We start from the raw sequence: 15,031 nt of genomic DNA on the forward strand, positions 1-15,031 counted from the left end.
TCGATAAAGACAACGACTGGTAGAGGGTACGGGAGTTAGGGGGTAAGCTCTGGGACAGGTAGGTTTCGTGAGGTATTAAGAGGGGGGGGAGGGGGAGAGAGGTATTAGGAGTAAGGTCAGGTAATGGTCCTGACCCATTATTGGATACTAGAAGGACGGGTCACACGAGGTCAGTATTCTCCGGGGAGCTGGTCTCTGTGACTGATGCTCGTGGATCGTAGCCTAGCCGACGACGTAGATCGTAGCCTAGTTGAGACCAAAACACTCTGCTAGACATTTGAACTTTGAACACTGCTGAACGTTTTAGCCCTGGACGTTCAGATGAACGGAAGAAGATACTGGGGTCCCCCACCCCATCCAGTGTTACATTCGGAGCCCCGTCCATATGTTCCGCCCCAACCAGTGCTACATGTAGGGCCCCGACCATATGTACCACCCCATCTGGTGCTACATGTGGGGCTCCGTTCATGTTTTCCGCCTCATCCAGTGCTACATGTGGGACCCCGACCATATGTTCCGCCCCATCCAGTGCTACATGTGGGACCCCGACCATATGTTCCGCCCCATCCAGTGCTACATGTGGGACTCCGACCATATGTTCCGCCCCATCCAGTGCTACATATGGGACCCCGACCATATGTTCCGCCCCATCCAGTGCTACATGTGGGACCCCGACCATATGTTCCGCCCCATCCAGTGCTACATGTGGGACCCCGACCATATGTTCCGCCCCATCCAGTGCTACATGTGGGGCGCCGTCCATGTTTTCCGCCCCATCGAGTGCTACATACGGGGCTCGTTTGGCCTTATGTCTATCCTCCAGCGGACGAGCTCCTGGGGCGTCTCCAGTACCCTCCACGGTGTGATATACAGCTCTCAATCATTGTAATGGAAACCCGGAGTAAGTGGTTAGAGTTGTGTTTCCAAGCGGGTGTTTGATTTAGCAGTAGGTAAATGGGGCCTGTGACATTGTAAATAAGCACGAAGATTTTACCTTTATTCATGATACCACGACATTTGACCTACTGACCATTAAGGGTAAGTATGATGTTATTCGCATGTGTTGAATGATCGTTAGATTTTGATTTCATAAGTAATATATCTTATTGGTATTCGCGAGCTAAAGAATACTTCCTCACGCAACTCTTTGGAAATGATAAACATTATTTTAATGATAATAATAATGACAATAATGATAATTATCATTATCATTACTATTATTATTATTATTATTATTATTATTATTATTATTATCATTATTATTATTATTGATATTATTATCATCATTATCATTATTATTATTATCATTATTATGCAACCCAAGGATCCCTTCACGAAGAGGGTTTAAGGGCCATAACCCCAGCCCCCCAACTCATGTAAAGTTTCATACAAGTCAAGGTTGCGCTATACTCAGTAGCATGAATAGGATAGATTCCTTTAAGCTAAGAAGTTCTTCAACGGGACTACTCAATTTCCTTTCTTGGTTAGAAATTGTCAATTTTACCTTCACACCCACCCCGGGAAGTAAGAACTGTGCATGAAGAGGTATCCAAGTGTGTGATGAAGGTTAAGAATTTCAAACGTTTTTGATTTTTGGACGAAATTCGTGGCCATTGACACTAGTAAAGTGCCTTTTTTATTTTTCGTCTTATTTCACCAGAAAATCAAAATTAGACTAAAATTGAAATACTGGAGCGTTTGAATGTGAGGATAAGATAAAGTTCAGCTGTCCGACAAAATCTTTGCTAAAAATGGGTACATTTTCGGAAGCCTACCAGGTGTGGAAAGACAGAGGTTGAAAATAAGCGCGTAAATGATCGATTTGTTCTTTAGTGTCACGTGTACAGTTGATCCATGGCCGTCATTGGGAAAGGATTCTCTGTAGCTGTTTGAAATGGAAGTTGAGTGAATATGTTTTGTACAATTCTAAAGTTTCAATGATGCGCTTCAGTCATCAGCAGGGGGATATGGACTTCCTTGGACTGAGAAATTTTTATCGAGGTTACACACACACACACACACACACACACACACACACACACACACACACACACACACATATCGATATTCTTATGAGTCCACGGGGAAAATGAAACACGAAAAATTCCCAAGTGCTCTTTCGTGTAATAATCACATCATCAGGGGAGACACAAGAGAGAAATATAAGTCAGTTGATATACATCGAAGAGACGAAGCTGGGACGCCATCTTTCTTTAGTAAAATTCTATGATTTACTTTGTCAAAAGCCTTTGCAAAAAAAGCCTTTGTAAAAAAAAAAAAAGCAAAGAAGTTTGCTGATGATACCAGAGTAAGCAAAATGACTGTATTGGAAACTGATGAAATGGAGACGCAAAGACTTACATTTAGTACACAAACGGGCAGAAGAAAGATTTGAACTAATGAGTTTGGAAAAAGTAACAATGTAGTGATGATACATAAAGGCCTAACAAAAGTAAAAGATTTGGTTGTAACTGTAAAAGAGAGACTAGAATTCAGGGACCATCGTGAGAATTAACGTTTTGTAATTTTAAGAACCTTCTGCAAGAGACAGAAACTATTGTTGTAAATGTTTAATGTATATGTTTGAAGAAAAATTGAATGCTGGGGTACTGTATGGGTACCAGGAAAACAAATAGAAGTAAGTTAAAAGAGAATTCAGAACCACTTCACAGGCAAAATTGAAGGGATGGAGCATTTGAACTGCCATGAAAGGCTGAAAGAACTGGAACTTTATCGTCTAGAAAGAAGAGAAAGATATATGATAGTGTATACAAGGCAACAAATTGAAGAAAAATATATTAAATATGAAAGGAAGATACAGTACAGAGCTGTTAACTTTGCAAGTGTGTCTTGAAATATACCAAATATAGATCAAACGGAAATATATGATGGCCCAGCCAGGAAGTTTGAACATCTGTTAGCAACTACAAGGAAAATCAGAAAAATGCATAAAACAACTACAGACACATTTAAGAGAAAATTTGATGTGGTTGAAATCGGTTCTAAATGAACCCAGAGTAGATGATTGTGTAATGCAGTTGGCAGCACAGTGGAACATTATTATCCAAAAAGCAAGAAGTGTGGTGAGCGCCACCAACTAGCTCTTCCTCTCCAGCAAAATCTTGTCATAGGTGATCTTGGGTAGTTCTCTCTCTCTCTCTCTCTCTCTCTCTCTCTCTCTCTCTCTCTCTCTCTCTCTCTCTCTCTCTCTCTCTCTCTCTCTCTCTCTCTCTCTCTCTGTATATATCTATTTGTCTATGTTCTCTTTACCTTTTTTCTCTTATTGAGTGTTGAATATCCATTTCTGTTTTATGGCTATTAGATGTTTTTGTTATTCTCTTTGTTACTAGTTTTATGTCTATGTGCATATATGAATAGGTTTGTGTGTATCCTCCCCTCTCGTTTTTTTTTTTTTTTTTAATTTTCTAAAAGAAGGAACAGAGAAGGGGGCCAGGTGAGGATATTCCCTCTAAGGCCCAGTCCTCTGTTCTTAACGCTACCTCGCTAACGCGGGAAATGGCGAATAGTATGAAAATATATATATATATATATATATACACGAATAAAGTGTATATGAACGCGCACCTTCATAGAACATACAAAGCTCCATCAGCCAGGATCGAACCTGGGACACCTTGTGCAAGAGGCAGGCATGCTAACCGCTAGGCTAAGGGACTGTATAAGAGGAAACAACTATTCGAAATACTAAGTACTCGAATACCCTTCGTCTCACTATGGTGAGCAACGGGGTCTATCGGTTGTTTCCGAACAGAACACATAGCCAGCTGAAAGCGTTTTACCGAACCTGACTGTACAACGCGGAGTTATATGAATACGAATAAAGTGCACATGAACGCGCACCTTCATAGAACATACAAAGCTCCAACAGCCAGGATCGAACCTGGGACCCCTTGTGCAAGAGGCAGGCATGCTAACCGCTAGGCTAAGGGACTATATAATAGGAAACAACTATTCGAAATACTAAGTACTCGAATACCCTTCGTCTCACTATGGTGAGCAACGGGGTCTATCGGTTGTTTCCGAACAGAACACATAGCCAGCTGATAGCGTTTTACCGAACCTGACTGTACAACGCGGAGTTATATATATGAATACGAATAAGGTGTATATGAACGCGCACCTTCATAGAACATACAAAGCTCCAACAGCCAGGATCGAACCTGGGACCCCTTGTGCAAGAGGCAGGCATGCTAACCGCTCGGCTAAGGGACTGTATAAATAGGAAACAACTATTCGAAATACTAAGTACTCGAATACCCTTCGTCTCACTATGGTGAGCAACGGGGTCTATCGGTTGTTTCCGAACAGAACACATAGCCAGCTGATAGCGTTTTACCGAACCTGACTGTACAACGCGGAGTTATATGAATACGAATAAGGTGTATATGAACGCGCACCTTCATAGAACATACAAAGCTCCATCAGCTAGGATCGAACCTGGGACCCTTGTGCAAGAGGCAGGCATGCTAACCGCTAGGTTAAGGGACTGTATAAATAGGAAACAACTATTCGAAATACTAAGTACTCGAATACCCTTCGTTTCACTATGGTGAGCAACGGGGTCTATCGGTTGTTTCCGAACAGAACACATAGCCAGCTGATAGCGTTTTACCGAACCTGACTGTACAACGCGGAGTTATATGAATACGAATAAAGTGTATATGAACGCGCACCTTCATAGAACATACAAAGCTCCAACAGCCAGGATCGAACCTGGGACCCCTTGTGCAAGAGGAAGGCATGCTAACCGCTAGGCTTGTTCGGAAACAACCGACAGACCCCGTTGCTCACCATAGTGAGACGAAGGGTATTCGAGTACTTAGTATTTCGAATAGTTGTTTCCTATTTATACAGTCCCTTAGCCTAGCGGTTAGCATGCCTGCCTTTTGCACAAGGGGTCCCAGGTTCGATCCTGGCTGTTGGAGCTTTGTATGTTCTATGAAGGTGCGCGTTCATATACACCTTATTCGTATTCATATAACTCCGCGTTGTACAGTCAGGTTCGGTAAAACGCTATCAGCTGGCTATGTGTTCTGTTCGGAAACAACCGATAGACCCCGTTGCTCACCATAGTGAGACGAAGGGTATTCGAGTACTTAGTATTTCGAATAGTTGTTTCCTATTTATACAGTCCCTTAGCCTAGCGGTTAGCATGCCTGCCTCTTGCACAAGGAGTCCCAGGTTCGATCCTGGCTGTTGGAGCTTTGTATGTTCTGTGAAGGTGCGCGTTCCTATACACCTTATTCGTATTCATATAACTCCGCATTGTACAGTCAGGTTCGGTAAAACGCTATCAGCTGGCTATGTGTTCTGTTCGGAAACAACCGATAGACCCCGTTGCTCACCATAGTGAGACGAAGGGTATTCGAGTACTTAGTATTTCGAATAGTTGTTTCCTATTTATACAGTCCCTTAGCCTAGCGGTTAGCATGCCTGCCTCTTGCACAAGGGGTCCCAGGTTCGATCCTGGCTGTTGGAGCTTTGTATGTTCTATGAAGGTGCGCGTTCATATACACCTTATTCGTATTCATATAACTCCGCGTTGTACAGTCAGGTTCGGTAAAACGCTATCAGCTGGCTATGTGTTCTGTTCGGAAACAACCGATAGACCCCGTTGCTCACCATAGTGAGACGAAGGGTATTCGAGTACTTAGTATTTCGAATAATTGTTTCCTATTTATACAGTCCCTTAGCCTAGCGGTTAGCATGACTGCCTCTTGCACAAGGGGTCCCAGGTTCGATCCTGGCTGATGGAGCTTTGTATGGTATATATATATATATATATATACATATATATCATCCCTGGGGATAGGGGAGAAAGAATACTTCCCACGTATTCCCTGCGTTTCATAGAAGGCGACTAAAAGGGGAGGGAGCGGGGGGCTGGAAATCCTCCCCTCTCTCTTTTTTTTTTTTTATTTTCCAAAAGAAGGAACAGAGAAGGGGGCTAGGTGAGGATATTCCCCCGAAGGCCCAGTCCTCTGTTCTTAACGCTACCTCGCTAACGCGGGAAATGGCAAATAGTTTGAAAAATCTATCTATCTATCTATCTATCTATCTATCTATCTATCTATATATATATATATATATATATATATATATATATATATATATATATATATATATATATATATATATATATATATATATATCATACAAATGCACTTTATTCTTATATATAAAACTTTTTCACTCCATCTTTCCACCTCCAATTTGGTCTCCCACTTCTCCTCGTTCCCTCCACCTCTGACACATATATCCTCTTTGTCAATTTTCCTCGCTCGTTCTCTCCATGTGACCAAACCATTTCAAAACACCCTCTTCTGCTCTCTCGACCACACTCTTTTTTACTACCACACATCTCTGTTACCCATTCGTTAGTTACTCGATCAAACCACCTCACACCACATATTATCCTCAAACATCTCATTTCCAGCACATCCACGCTCCAGCACATCCACCCTCCTCCGCACAACTCTATCTGCAGCCCACGCCTCGCAACCATATAACATTGGTGGAACCACCATTCCTTCAAACATACCCTTTTTGAGTGATCGGGGCCTGAACATGCAGGAGGGTGAAAGGCGTGCAAGGAATAGCGTGAATTGGAACGATGTGGTATACCGGGGTCGATTTGCTGTCAGTGGATTGAACCAGGGCATGTGAAGCGCCTGAGGTAAACCATGGAAAGTTGTGTGGGGCCTGGATGTTGAAAGGGAGCTGTGGTTTCGGTGCATTATACATTACAGCTAGAGACTGAGTGTGAACGAATGTGGCCTTTGTTGTCTTTTCCTAGTGCTACCTCGAGCACATGCGGGGGGAGGGGGTTTTCATTTCAGGTGTGGCGGAGTGGCGACGGGAATGAATAAGGGCAGACGGTATGAAGAATGTACATGTGTATATATGTATATGTGTATGTGTGTATATATATATGTATACGTTGAGATTTATAGGTTTGTATATGTGCGTGTGTGGTAATGCACGTATATACGAAACAATGGCCCAACCCACCCACATACACATGTATATACATACACGTCCACACATGTATATGCATGTATAATGCACTGAAACCACAGCTCCCTTTCCACATCCAGGCCCCACAAAACTTTCCATGGTTTACCCCAGACGCTTCACATGCCCTGGTTCAATCCATTGACAGCACGTCGACTCCGGTGTACCACAACGTTCCAGTTCACTCTATTCCCTGCAGGCCTTTCACCCTCTTGCATGTTCAGGCCCCGATCACTCAAAATCTTTTTCACTCCATCCTTCCACCTCCAATTTGGTCTCCCAATTCTCCTCGTTCCCTCCACCTCTGACACATAAATCCTCTTGGTAAATCTTTCCTCACTCATTCTCTCCGTGTGACCAAACCATTTCAAAACACCCTCTTCTGCTCTCTCAACCACATTCTTTTTCTTGCCACACATCTCTCTTACCCTTTCATTACTTACTCGGTAAAGCCACCTCACACCACATATTGTCCTCAAACATCTCATTTCCAGCATGTCCACTCTCCTCCACACAACTCTATCTATGGCCCCTTCTCGCAACCATATAACATTGTTGGAACCACCACTCCTTCAAGCACACCCATTTTTCCTTTCAGAGATAATGTTCTCGCCTTCCACTCATTTTTCAACGCTCCCAAAACTTTCGCCCCCTCCCCAACCCTATCACTCACTTCAGCTCCCAAGGTTCCATCCGCTGCGAAATCCACTCCCAGATATCTAAAACACTTTAATCCTCCAGTTTTTCTCCATTCAAACGTACCTCCCAGTTGACTTATCCCTCAACCCTACCGTACCTAATAACCTTGCTCTTATTCACACTTACTCTCAGCTTTCTTCTTTCACACACTTTACTAAGCTCAGTCACCAGCTTCTGCAGTGTCTCACCCGAATCATCCACCAGCACTGTATCATCAGCGAACAACAAGTGACTCACTTCCCAAGCTCTCTCATACACAACAGACTGCATACTTGGACCTCTCTCCAAAACTCTTGCATTCACCTCCCTAACAACCCCATCCATAAACAAATCAAACAATCCTAGAGTCATCACGCACCCCTCCCGCAAACCAACATTCACTGAAAACCAATCACTTTCCTCTCTTCCTACTTGTACACAAGACATACATCCTCGATAAAAACTTTTCACTGCTTCTAACAACTTGCCTCCCACACCATATATTCTTAATACCTTCCACAGAGCATCTCTATCAACTCTATCATATGCCTTCTCCAGATCCATAAATGCTACATACAAATCCATTTGCTTTTCTAAGTATTTCTCACATACATTCTTCAAAGCAAACACCTGATCCACACATCCTCTACCACTTCTGAAACTACACTGTTCTTCCCTAATCTGATGCTCTGTACATGCCTTCACCCTCTAAATCAATAGCCTCCCATATAATTTCCCAGGAATACTCAACAAACTTATACCTTTGTAATTTGAGCACTCACCTTTATCCCCTTTGCCTTTGTACAATGGCACTATGCAAGCATTCCGCCAATCCTCAGGGACCTCACGAGTCATACATACATTAAATAACCTTACCAACCAGTCAACAACACAATCATCCCCTCTTTTAATGATTTCACTGCAATACCATCCAAACTCGCTGCCTTGCAGGGAAAAATGCAAATGAGTGGGAGATGTATAAAGAAAGACATGAGGTCAAGAGAAAGGTGCAAGAGGTGAAAAAGAGGGCAAATGAGAGTTGAGGTGAGAGAGTATCATTAAATTTTAGGGAGAATAAAAAGATGCATTGGAAGGAGGTAAATAAAGTGTGCAAGACAAGGGAGCAAATAGGAACTTCAGTGAAGGGGGCAAATGGGGAGGTGATAACAAGTAGTGGTGATGTGAGGAGATGGAGTGAGTATTTTGAAGGTTTGTTGAATGTGTTTGATGATAGAGTGGCAGATATAGGGTGTTTTGGTCGAGGTGGTGTGGAAAGTGAGAGGGTTAGGGAAAATGATTTGGTAAACAGATAAGAGGTAGTAAAGGCTTTGCGGAAGATGAAAGCCGGCAAGGCAGCGGGTTTGGATGGTATTGCAGTGGAATTTATTAAAAAAGGGGTGACTATTGTTGACTGGTTGGTAAGGTTATTTGATGTATGTATGATTCATGGTGAGGTGCCTGAGGATTGGCGGAATGCGTGCATTGTGCTATTGTACAAAGGCAAAGGGGATAAGAGTGAGTGCTCAAATTACAGAGGTATAAGTTTGTTGAGTATTCCTGGTAAATTATATGGGAGGGTATTGATTGAGAGGGTAAAGGCATGTACAGAGCATCAGATTGGGGAAGAGCAGTGTGGTTTCAGAAGTGGTAGAGGATGTGTGGAGCAGGTATTTGCTTTGAAGAATGTATGTGAGAAATACTTAGAAAAACAAATGGAATTGTGTGTAGCATTTATGGATCTGGAGAAGGCATATGATAAAGTTGATAGAGATGCTCTGTGGAAGGTGCTAAGAATATATGGGGTGGGAGGCAAGTTGTCAGAAGTAGAGAAAAGTTTTTATCGAGGATGTAAGGCATGTGTACGTGTAGGAAGAGAGGAAAGTGATTGGTTCTCAGTCAATGTAGGTTTGCGGCAGGGGTGTGTGATGTCTCCATGGTTGTTTAATTTGTTTATGGATGGGGTTGTTAGGGAGGTGAATGCAAGAGTTTTTGAAAGAGGGGTAAGTATGAAGTCTGTTGGGGATGAGAGAGCTTGGGAAGTGAGTCAGTTGTTGTTCGCTGATGATACAGCGCTGGTGGCTGATTCATGTGAGAAACTGCAGAAGCTGGTGACTGAGTTTGGTAAAGTGTGTGGAAGAAGAAAGTTAAGAGTAAATGTGAATAAGAGCAAGGTTATTAGGTACAGTAGGGTTGAGGGTCAAGTCAATTGGGAGGTGAGTTTGAATGGAGAAAAACTGGAGGAAGTGAAGTGTTTTAGATATCTGGGAGTGGATCTGGCGGCGGATGGAACCATGGAAGCGGAAGTGGATCATATGGTGGGGGAGGGGGCGAAAATTCTGGGGGCCTTGAAGAATGTGTGGAAGTCGAGAACATTATCTCGGAAAGCAAAAATGGGTATGTTTGAAGGAGTAGTGGTTCCAACAATGTTGTATGGTTGCGAGGCGTGGGCTATGGATAGAGTTGTGCGCAGGAGGATGGATGTGCTGGAAATGAGATGTTTGAGGACAATGTGTGGTGTGAGGTGGTTTGATCGAGTGAGTAACGTAAGGGTAAGAGAGATGTGTGGAAATAAAAAGAGCGTGGTTGAGAGAGCAGAAGAGGGTGTTTTGAAGTGGTTTGGGCACATGGAGAGGATGAGTGAGGAAAGATTGACCAAGAGGATATATGTGTCGGAGGTGGAGGGAACAAGGAGAAGAGGGAGACCAAATTGGAGGTGGAAAGATGGAGTGAAAAAGATTTTGTGTGATCGGGGCCTGAACATGCAGGAGGGTGAAAGGAGGGCAAGGAATAGAGTGAATTGGAGCGATGTGGTATACCGGGGTTGACGTGCTGTCAGTGGATTGAATCAAGGCATGTGAAGCGTCTGGGGTAAGCCATGGAAAGCTGTGTAGGTATGTATATTTGCGTGTGTGGACGTATGTATATACATGTGTATGGGGGGGGGGGGGTTGGGCCATTTCTTTCGTCTGTTTCCTTGCGCTACCTCGCAAACGCGGGAGACAGCGACAAAGTATAATAAATAAATAAATATATATATGAAACACTGGAGGAAGTAAAGTGTTTTAGATTTCTGGGAGTGGATCTGGCAGGGGATGGAACCATGGAAGCGGAAGTGAATCATAGGGTGGGGGAGGGGGCGAAAATCCTGGGAGCCTTGAAGAATGTGTGGAAGTCGAGAACATTATCTCGGAAAGCAAAAATGGGTATGTTTGAAGGAATAGTGGTTCCAACAATGTTGTATGGTTGCGAGGCGTGGGCTATGGATAGAGTTGTGCGCAGGAGGGTGGATGTGCTGGAAATGAGATGTTTGAGGACAATGTGTGGTGTGAGGTGGTTTGATCGAGTAAGTAATGTAAGGGTAAGTGAGATGTGTGGAAATAAAAAGTTCTGTGGGGCCTGGATGTGGAAAGGGAGCTGTGGTTTCTGGCTTTATTGCATGACAGCTAGAGACTGAGTGTGAACGAATGGGGCCTTTGTTGTCTTTTCCTAGCGCTACCTCGCGCACATGAGGGGGGGGGATGGCATTCCATGTGTGGCGAGGTGGCGATGGGAATGAATAAAGGCAGACAGTGTGAATTGTGTGCATGAGTATATATGTATGTGTCTGTGTGTGTATATATATGTGTACATTGAGATGTATAGGTATGTATATTTGCGTGTGTGGACGTGTATATATATACATGTGTATGGGGGTGGGTTGAGCCATTTCTTTCGTCTGTTTCCTTGCGCTACCTCGCAAACGCGGGAGACAGCGACAAAGCAAAATAAAGAAAAATAAATAAATAGATAAATATATATATATATATATATATATATATATATATATATATATATATATATATATATATATATATATATATATAATATATAATATGGCAGGATTAATTGGATTTCATCAGTGATGCACTGTTCTCTGTTTCTTGACCTATTTGCGCGGTGTGGTTCTGTTATACCTAAAGAAGAATATTTCTGCCCGAAATTATTTCGTGCACTGAAGAGCCCTGAAGCACTGCCATGACACTGAAGTTGAGCTCAAGGGTCATGTTGTTGGTGAAGGGTCGTCCCGTAGTTTTCAAGGAAGTAAACCACTTTCTTAGTATGACTATATAGTTATTCAATTCCATCACGGAATTCCTCAGAAAAACTATTACGGAGACATTTGGCAGAGCCATTCATAAACCAAAAATCATCTGAGCGAACGATGTCAAGGATGGACTTAATATTCATTTTATATAATGAAGAATTAACGATGACCTTTAAACCTTCTATTTGAAGGTAGAAAGCACCTTGACGCCATTTCCCTCTGTTCCCTGAATTTAAACCTTTGATTAATCCCTATCAGCAGAGGTAAGTTACTGTCTGAAGGTCATCACGTGTAGCCTGGGAGGCAGGTGGTGCCGTGTGTGTGTGTGTGTGTGTGTGTAGCCCAAGCCGGCGTTCATACAGGAGAGCAGGTATCCACAGGTGACACCGAGATGTTACCACTGCTATTACCTTCGGTCCCATGTTATTCTTAAGCTCCAGAGCACAACGTTATCGCCTTGAGCAAGACTGTACGACCATCTAGCACTACGGTAGGGTTTTTCAAACACGGCTCATGCCCATGGCGACCTGGCCCTCTGAGGGTTAGGTGATACATTAGCTACGTTATCAAAACCCAGGGTCGTGCTTAGGGTGTTAATCTACACGGTGCTACAGGGGCGCGTACGGTACTAGGCTGCCAACTAAGTCCAAAATTACGAAAGGCTCTTCCTGTCAGCACCTTCCTCCCAACTCCCCGCCGTTGAGTCTGAGGGAAAAAACATGAACATTAGAAAGCATATTCGGGAGGTCTCTAACCCCAGCCAGCTTCCACGTCACCCCGGCTAGGCTATAGAGGCCATTCTTTTGCAGGGGTTGGAGGGTGGTGGTGGCTGTGGGGATTGACATGCGTCCAGCCATCGCACACACACTGCTGCACCACCCGAGGTGTGGGGCATATCACGTGGCATTTTTTTCCTTACCTTCTCCTAAGGTCTTACCTTGCCATTTCCCTGGTGGCCTAGCATTCACACGGCAGTAGTGTTTTCTTCATCGCGAAGTATGTACACAACTGAGGGGACACGGGCAAGATCATAGTAATAGTTCCATTACTAAATATGCTAAGAGTAGCCTAGCATTACTTTATGAGTGTGTGTGTGTGTGTGTGTGTGCATGATATATCTATATTATCTATCTATCTATCTGTCTGTCTATCTATCTATCTATCTATCTATCAATATATATATATATATATATATATATATATATATATATATATATATATATATATATATATATATATATATATATATATATATATATATATATATACGATGAAGTAAAATAACACACTTTCGTAAAGTGTGAAGGTTAAAACCACACTTCATCGAGACTTGATGTATTTTCTAGTCCAATACAGTTTCAGGTTTATATATATATATATATATATATATATATATATATATATATATATATATATATATATATATATATATATATATATGGCACCAAAAAGCAACATTTGGTTACTACGTTCCTACGCTAAACCTAAGCATGCTGGGAATAAGCAATGTTTGTTGCTGCTTGGTCAGGCACAACAGCCTGGTAGCGTAACGTGGAGCAGACAGAACTCCAGCCCTAAACTTGTACGATCAGCAGGACGGGACGATCCATGGCCATGATGGCTTGGTGGCCTTTAACCTGAACATTAGTCAAGTCGCCGGTGTATGACGTTTGTCCTGATGTGCGTTCCAAGACTTTGTCTGATTTTCCTGTTGAGGATTTCTGTATGTTCGACTATGGTTGTTACCTAACGTTAAAGAGAGAGAGAGAGAGAGAGAGAGAGAGAGAGAGAGAGAGAGAGAGAGAGAGAGAGAGAGAGAGAGAGAGAGAGAGAGAGAGAGAGCCCGCCAGTGGATTGAAAGTGACCGACTGATTAGCATATCAAGAGTCAGTCATGTCAATTTTCCCTGCAAAAGAGATAATGGAGAATTAGATTTCTAATTTTGCGATCACTCGTCCCTTAAGGAGCGAATACCATCGTATTCCACGTCGTCAAACGTTGGGCATTGTTCTTCTACCATTATCTTACTTGCACTCATAGTGCTTACATTCACTGATTATTCAATTTACTTCGTTCATTATATATATATATATATATATATATATATATATATATATATATATATATATATATATATATATATATATATATACATCTACATATTCATACATGCTGCTTTCATCCATTTCGCCGCCACCCCGCCAGACATGACACCCCCCTCCCCTACGTGCGCGCTAGGTAGCGCCAGGAAACTACAACAAAAGCCACATTTGTTCACACTCAGTCTCTAGCTGTCAAGTGTAATGCACTGAAACCACAGCTCCCTTTCCACATCCAGGCCCCACAAAACTTTCTATGGTTTACCCCCAGACACGTCACGTGACCTGGTTCAATCCACTGACAGCACGTCGCTCCTGGTATACCACATCGTTCCAATTCACTCTATTCCTTGCACTACTTTCACCCACCTGTATGTTTAAGCCCCGATCGCTCAAAATCTTTTTCGCTCCATCCTTCCACCTCCAATTTGGTCTCCCACTTTCGTTCCCTTCACATCTGACACATGTAACCTCTTTGTCAATCTTTCCACACTGTTTCCCTACAAAAATCATGCAAACCATTTCAATGCACCCTATTCTGCTCTCTCAACCACATTCTTTTCATTACCACACATTTCTCTTACCCTTTCATTACTCACTCGATCAAACCACCTCACACCACATATTGTCCTCAAACATCTCATTTCCAACACATTCACCCTCCTCCACACAGCCCTATCTGTCACCCACGCCTCACAACCATACAACATTATTGGAACCACTATTCCTTAAACATACCAATTTTTGCATTCCGAGATAACTTTCTCGCCTTCCACACATTCTTCAACGCTCTCAGAACCTTCGCAACCTCCCCCCCCCCCCACCATATGACTTACTTCCGCTTCCATGGTTCCATCCGCCGCCAAATCCACTCCCAGATTTCTAAAACACTTCATTTCCTCCAGTTTTTCTCCATTCAAACTTACCTCCCAATTGACTTGTCCCTCAACCCTACTGAACCTAATAACCTTGCTCTTATTCACATTTACTCTCAGCTTTCTTCTTTCACATACTTTACCAAATTCAGTCACTAACTTCTGCAGTTTCTCACTCGAATCAACCACCAGTGCTATATCATCAGCGAACGAGAACTGACTCTCTTCCCAAGCCCTCTCATCCACAACAGACTGCATAG

The 15,031-nt window shown here is 42.8% G+C and overlaps 1 protein-coding gene across 2 annotated transcripts in view; it reads left to right on the top strand.

Moving 5' to 3' along the window:
• The first annotated feature begins 206 nt into the window (after window positions 1-206).
• The window catches only part of LOC139759819 (transducin beta-like protein 2), a 296,157-nt gene continuing 281,332 nt past the window's right edge, over window positions 207-15,031 (top strand). The window contains exon 1 of one of the 2 annotated variants that reach the window (XM_071682307.1): window positions 207-901. In XM_071682307.1, the coding sequence (XP_071538408.1) occupies window positions 322-901 (580 nt within the window). In that variant the 5' untranslated portion in view covers window positions 207-321. The remainder of the gene's footprint in view (window positions 902-15,031) is intronic. The other variant, XM_071682309.1, reaches the window with a different exon arrangement.

This window comes from Panulirus ornatus, chromosome 34 (assembly GCF_036320965.1).
Source record: "Panulirus ornatus isolate Po-2019 chromosome 34, ASM3632096v1, whole genome shotgun sequence".
NCBI classification, from domain to species: Eukaryota; Metazoa; Arthropoda; class Malacostraca; order Decapoda; family Palinuridae; genus Panulirus; species Panulirus ornatus.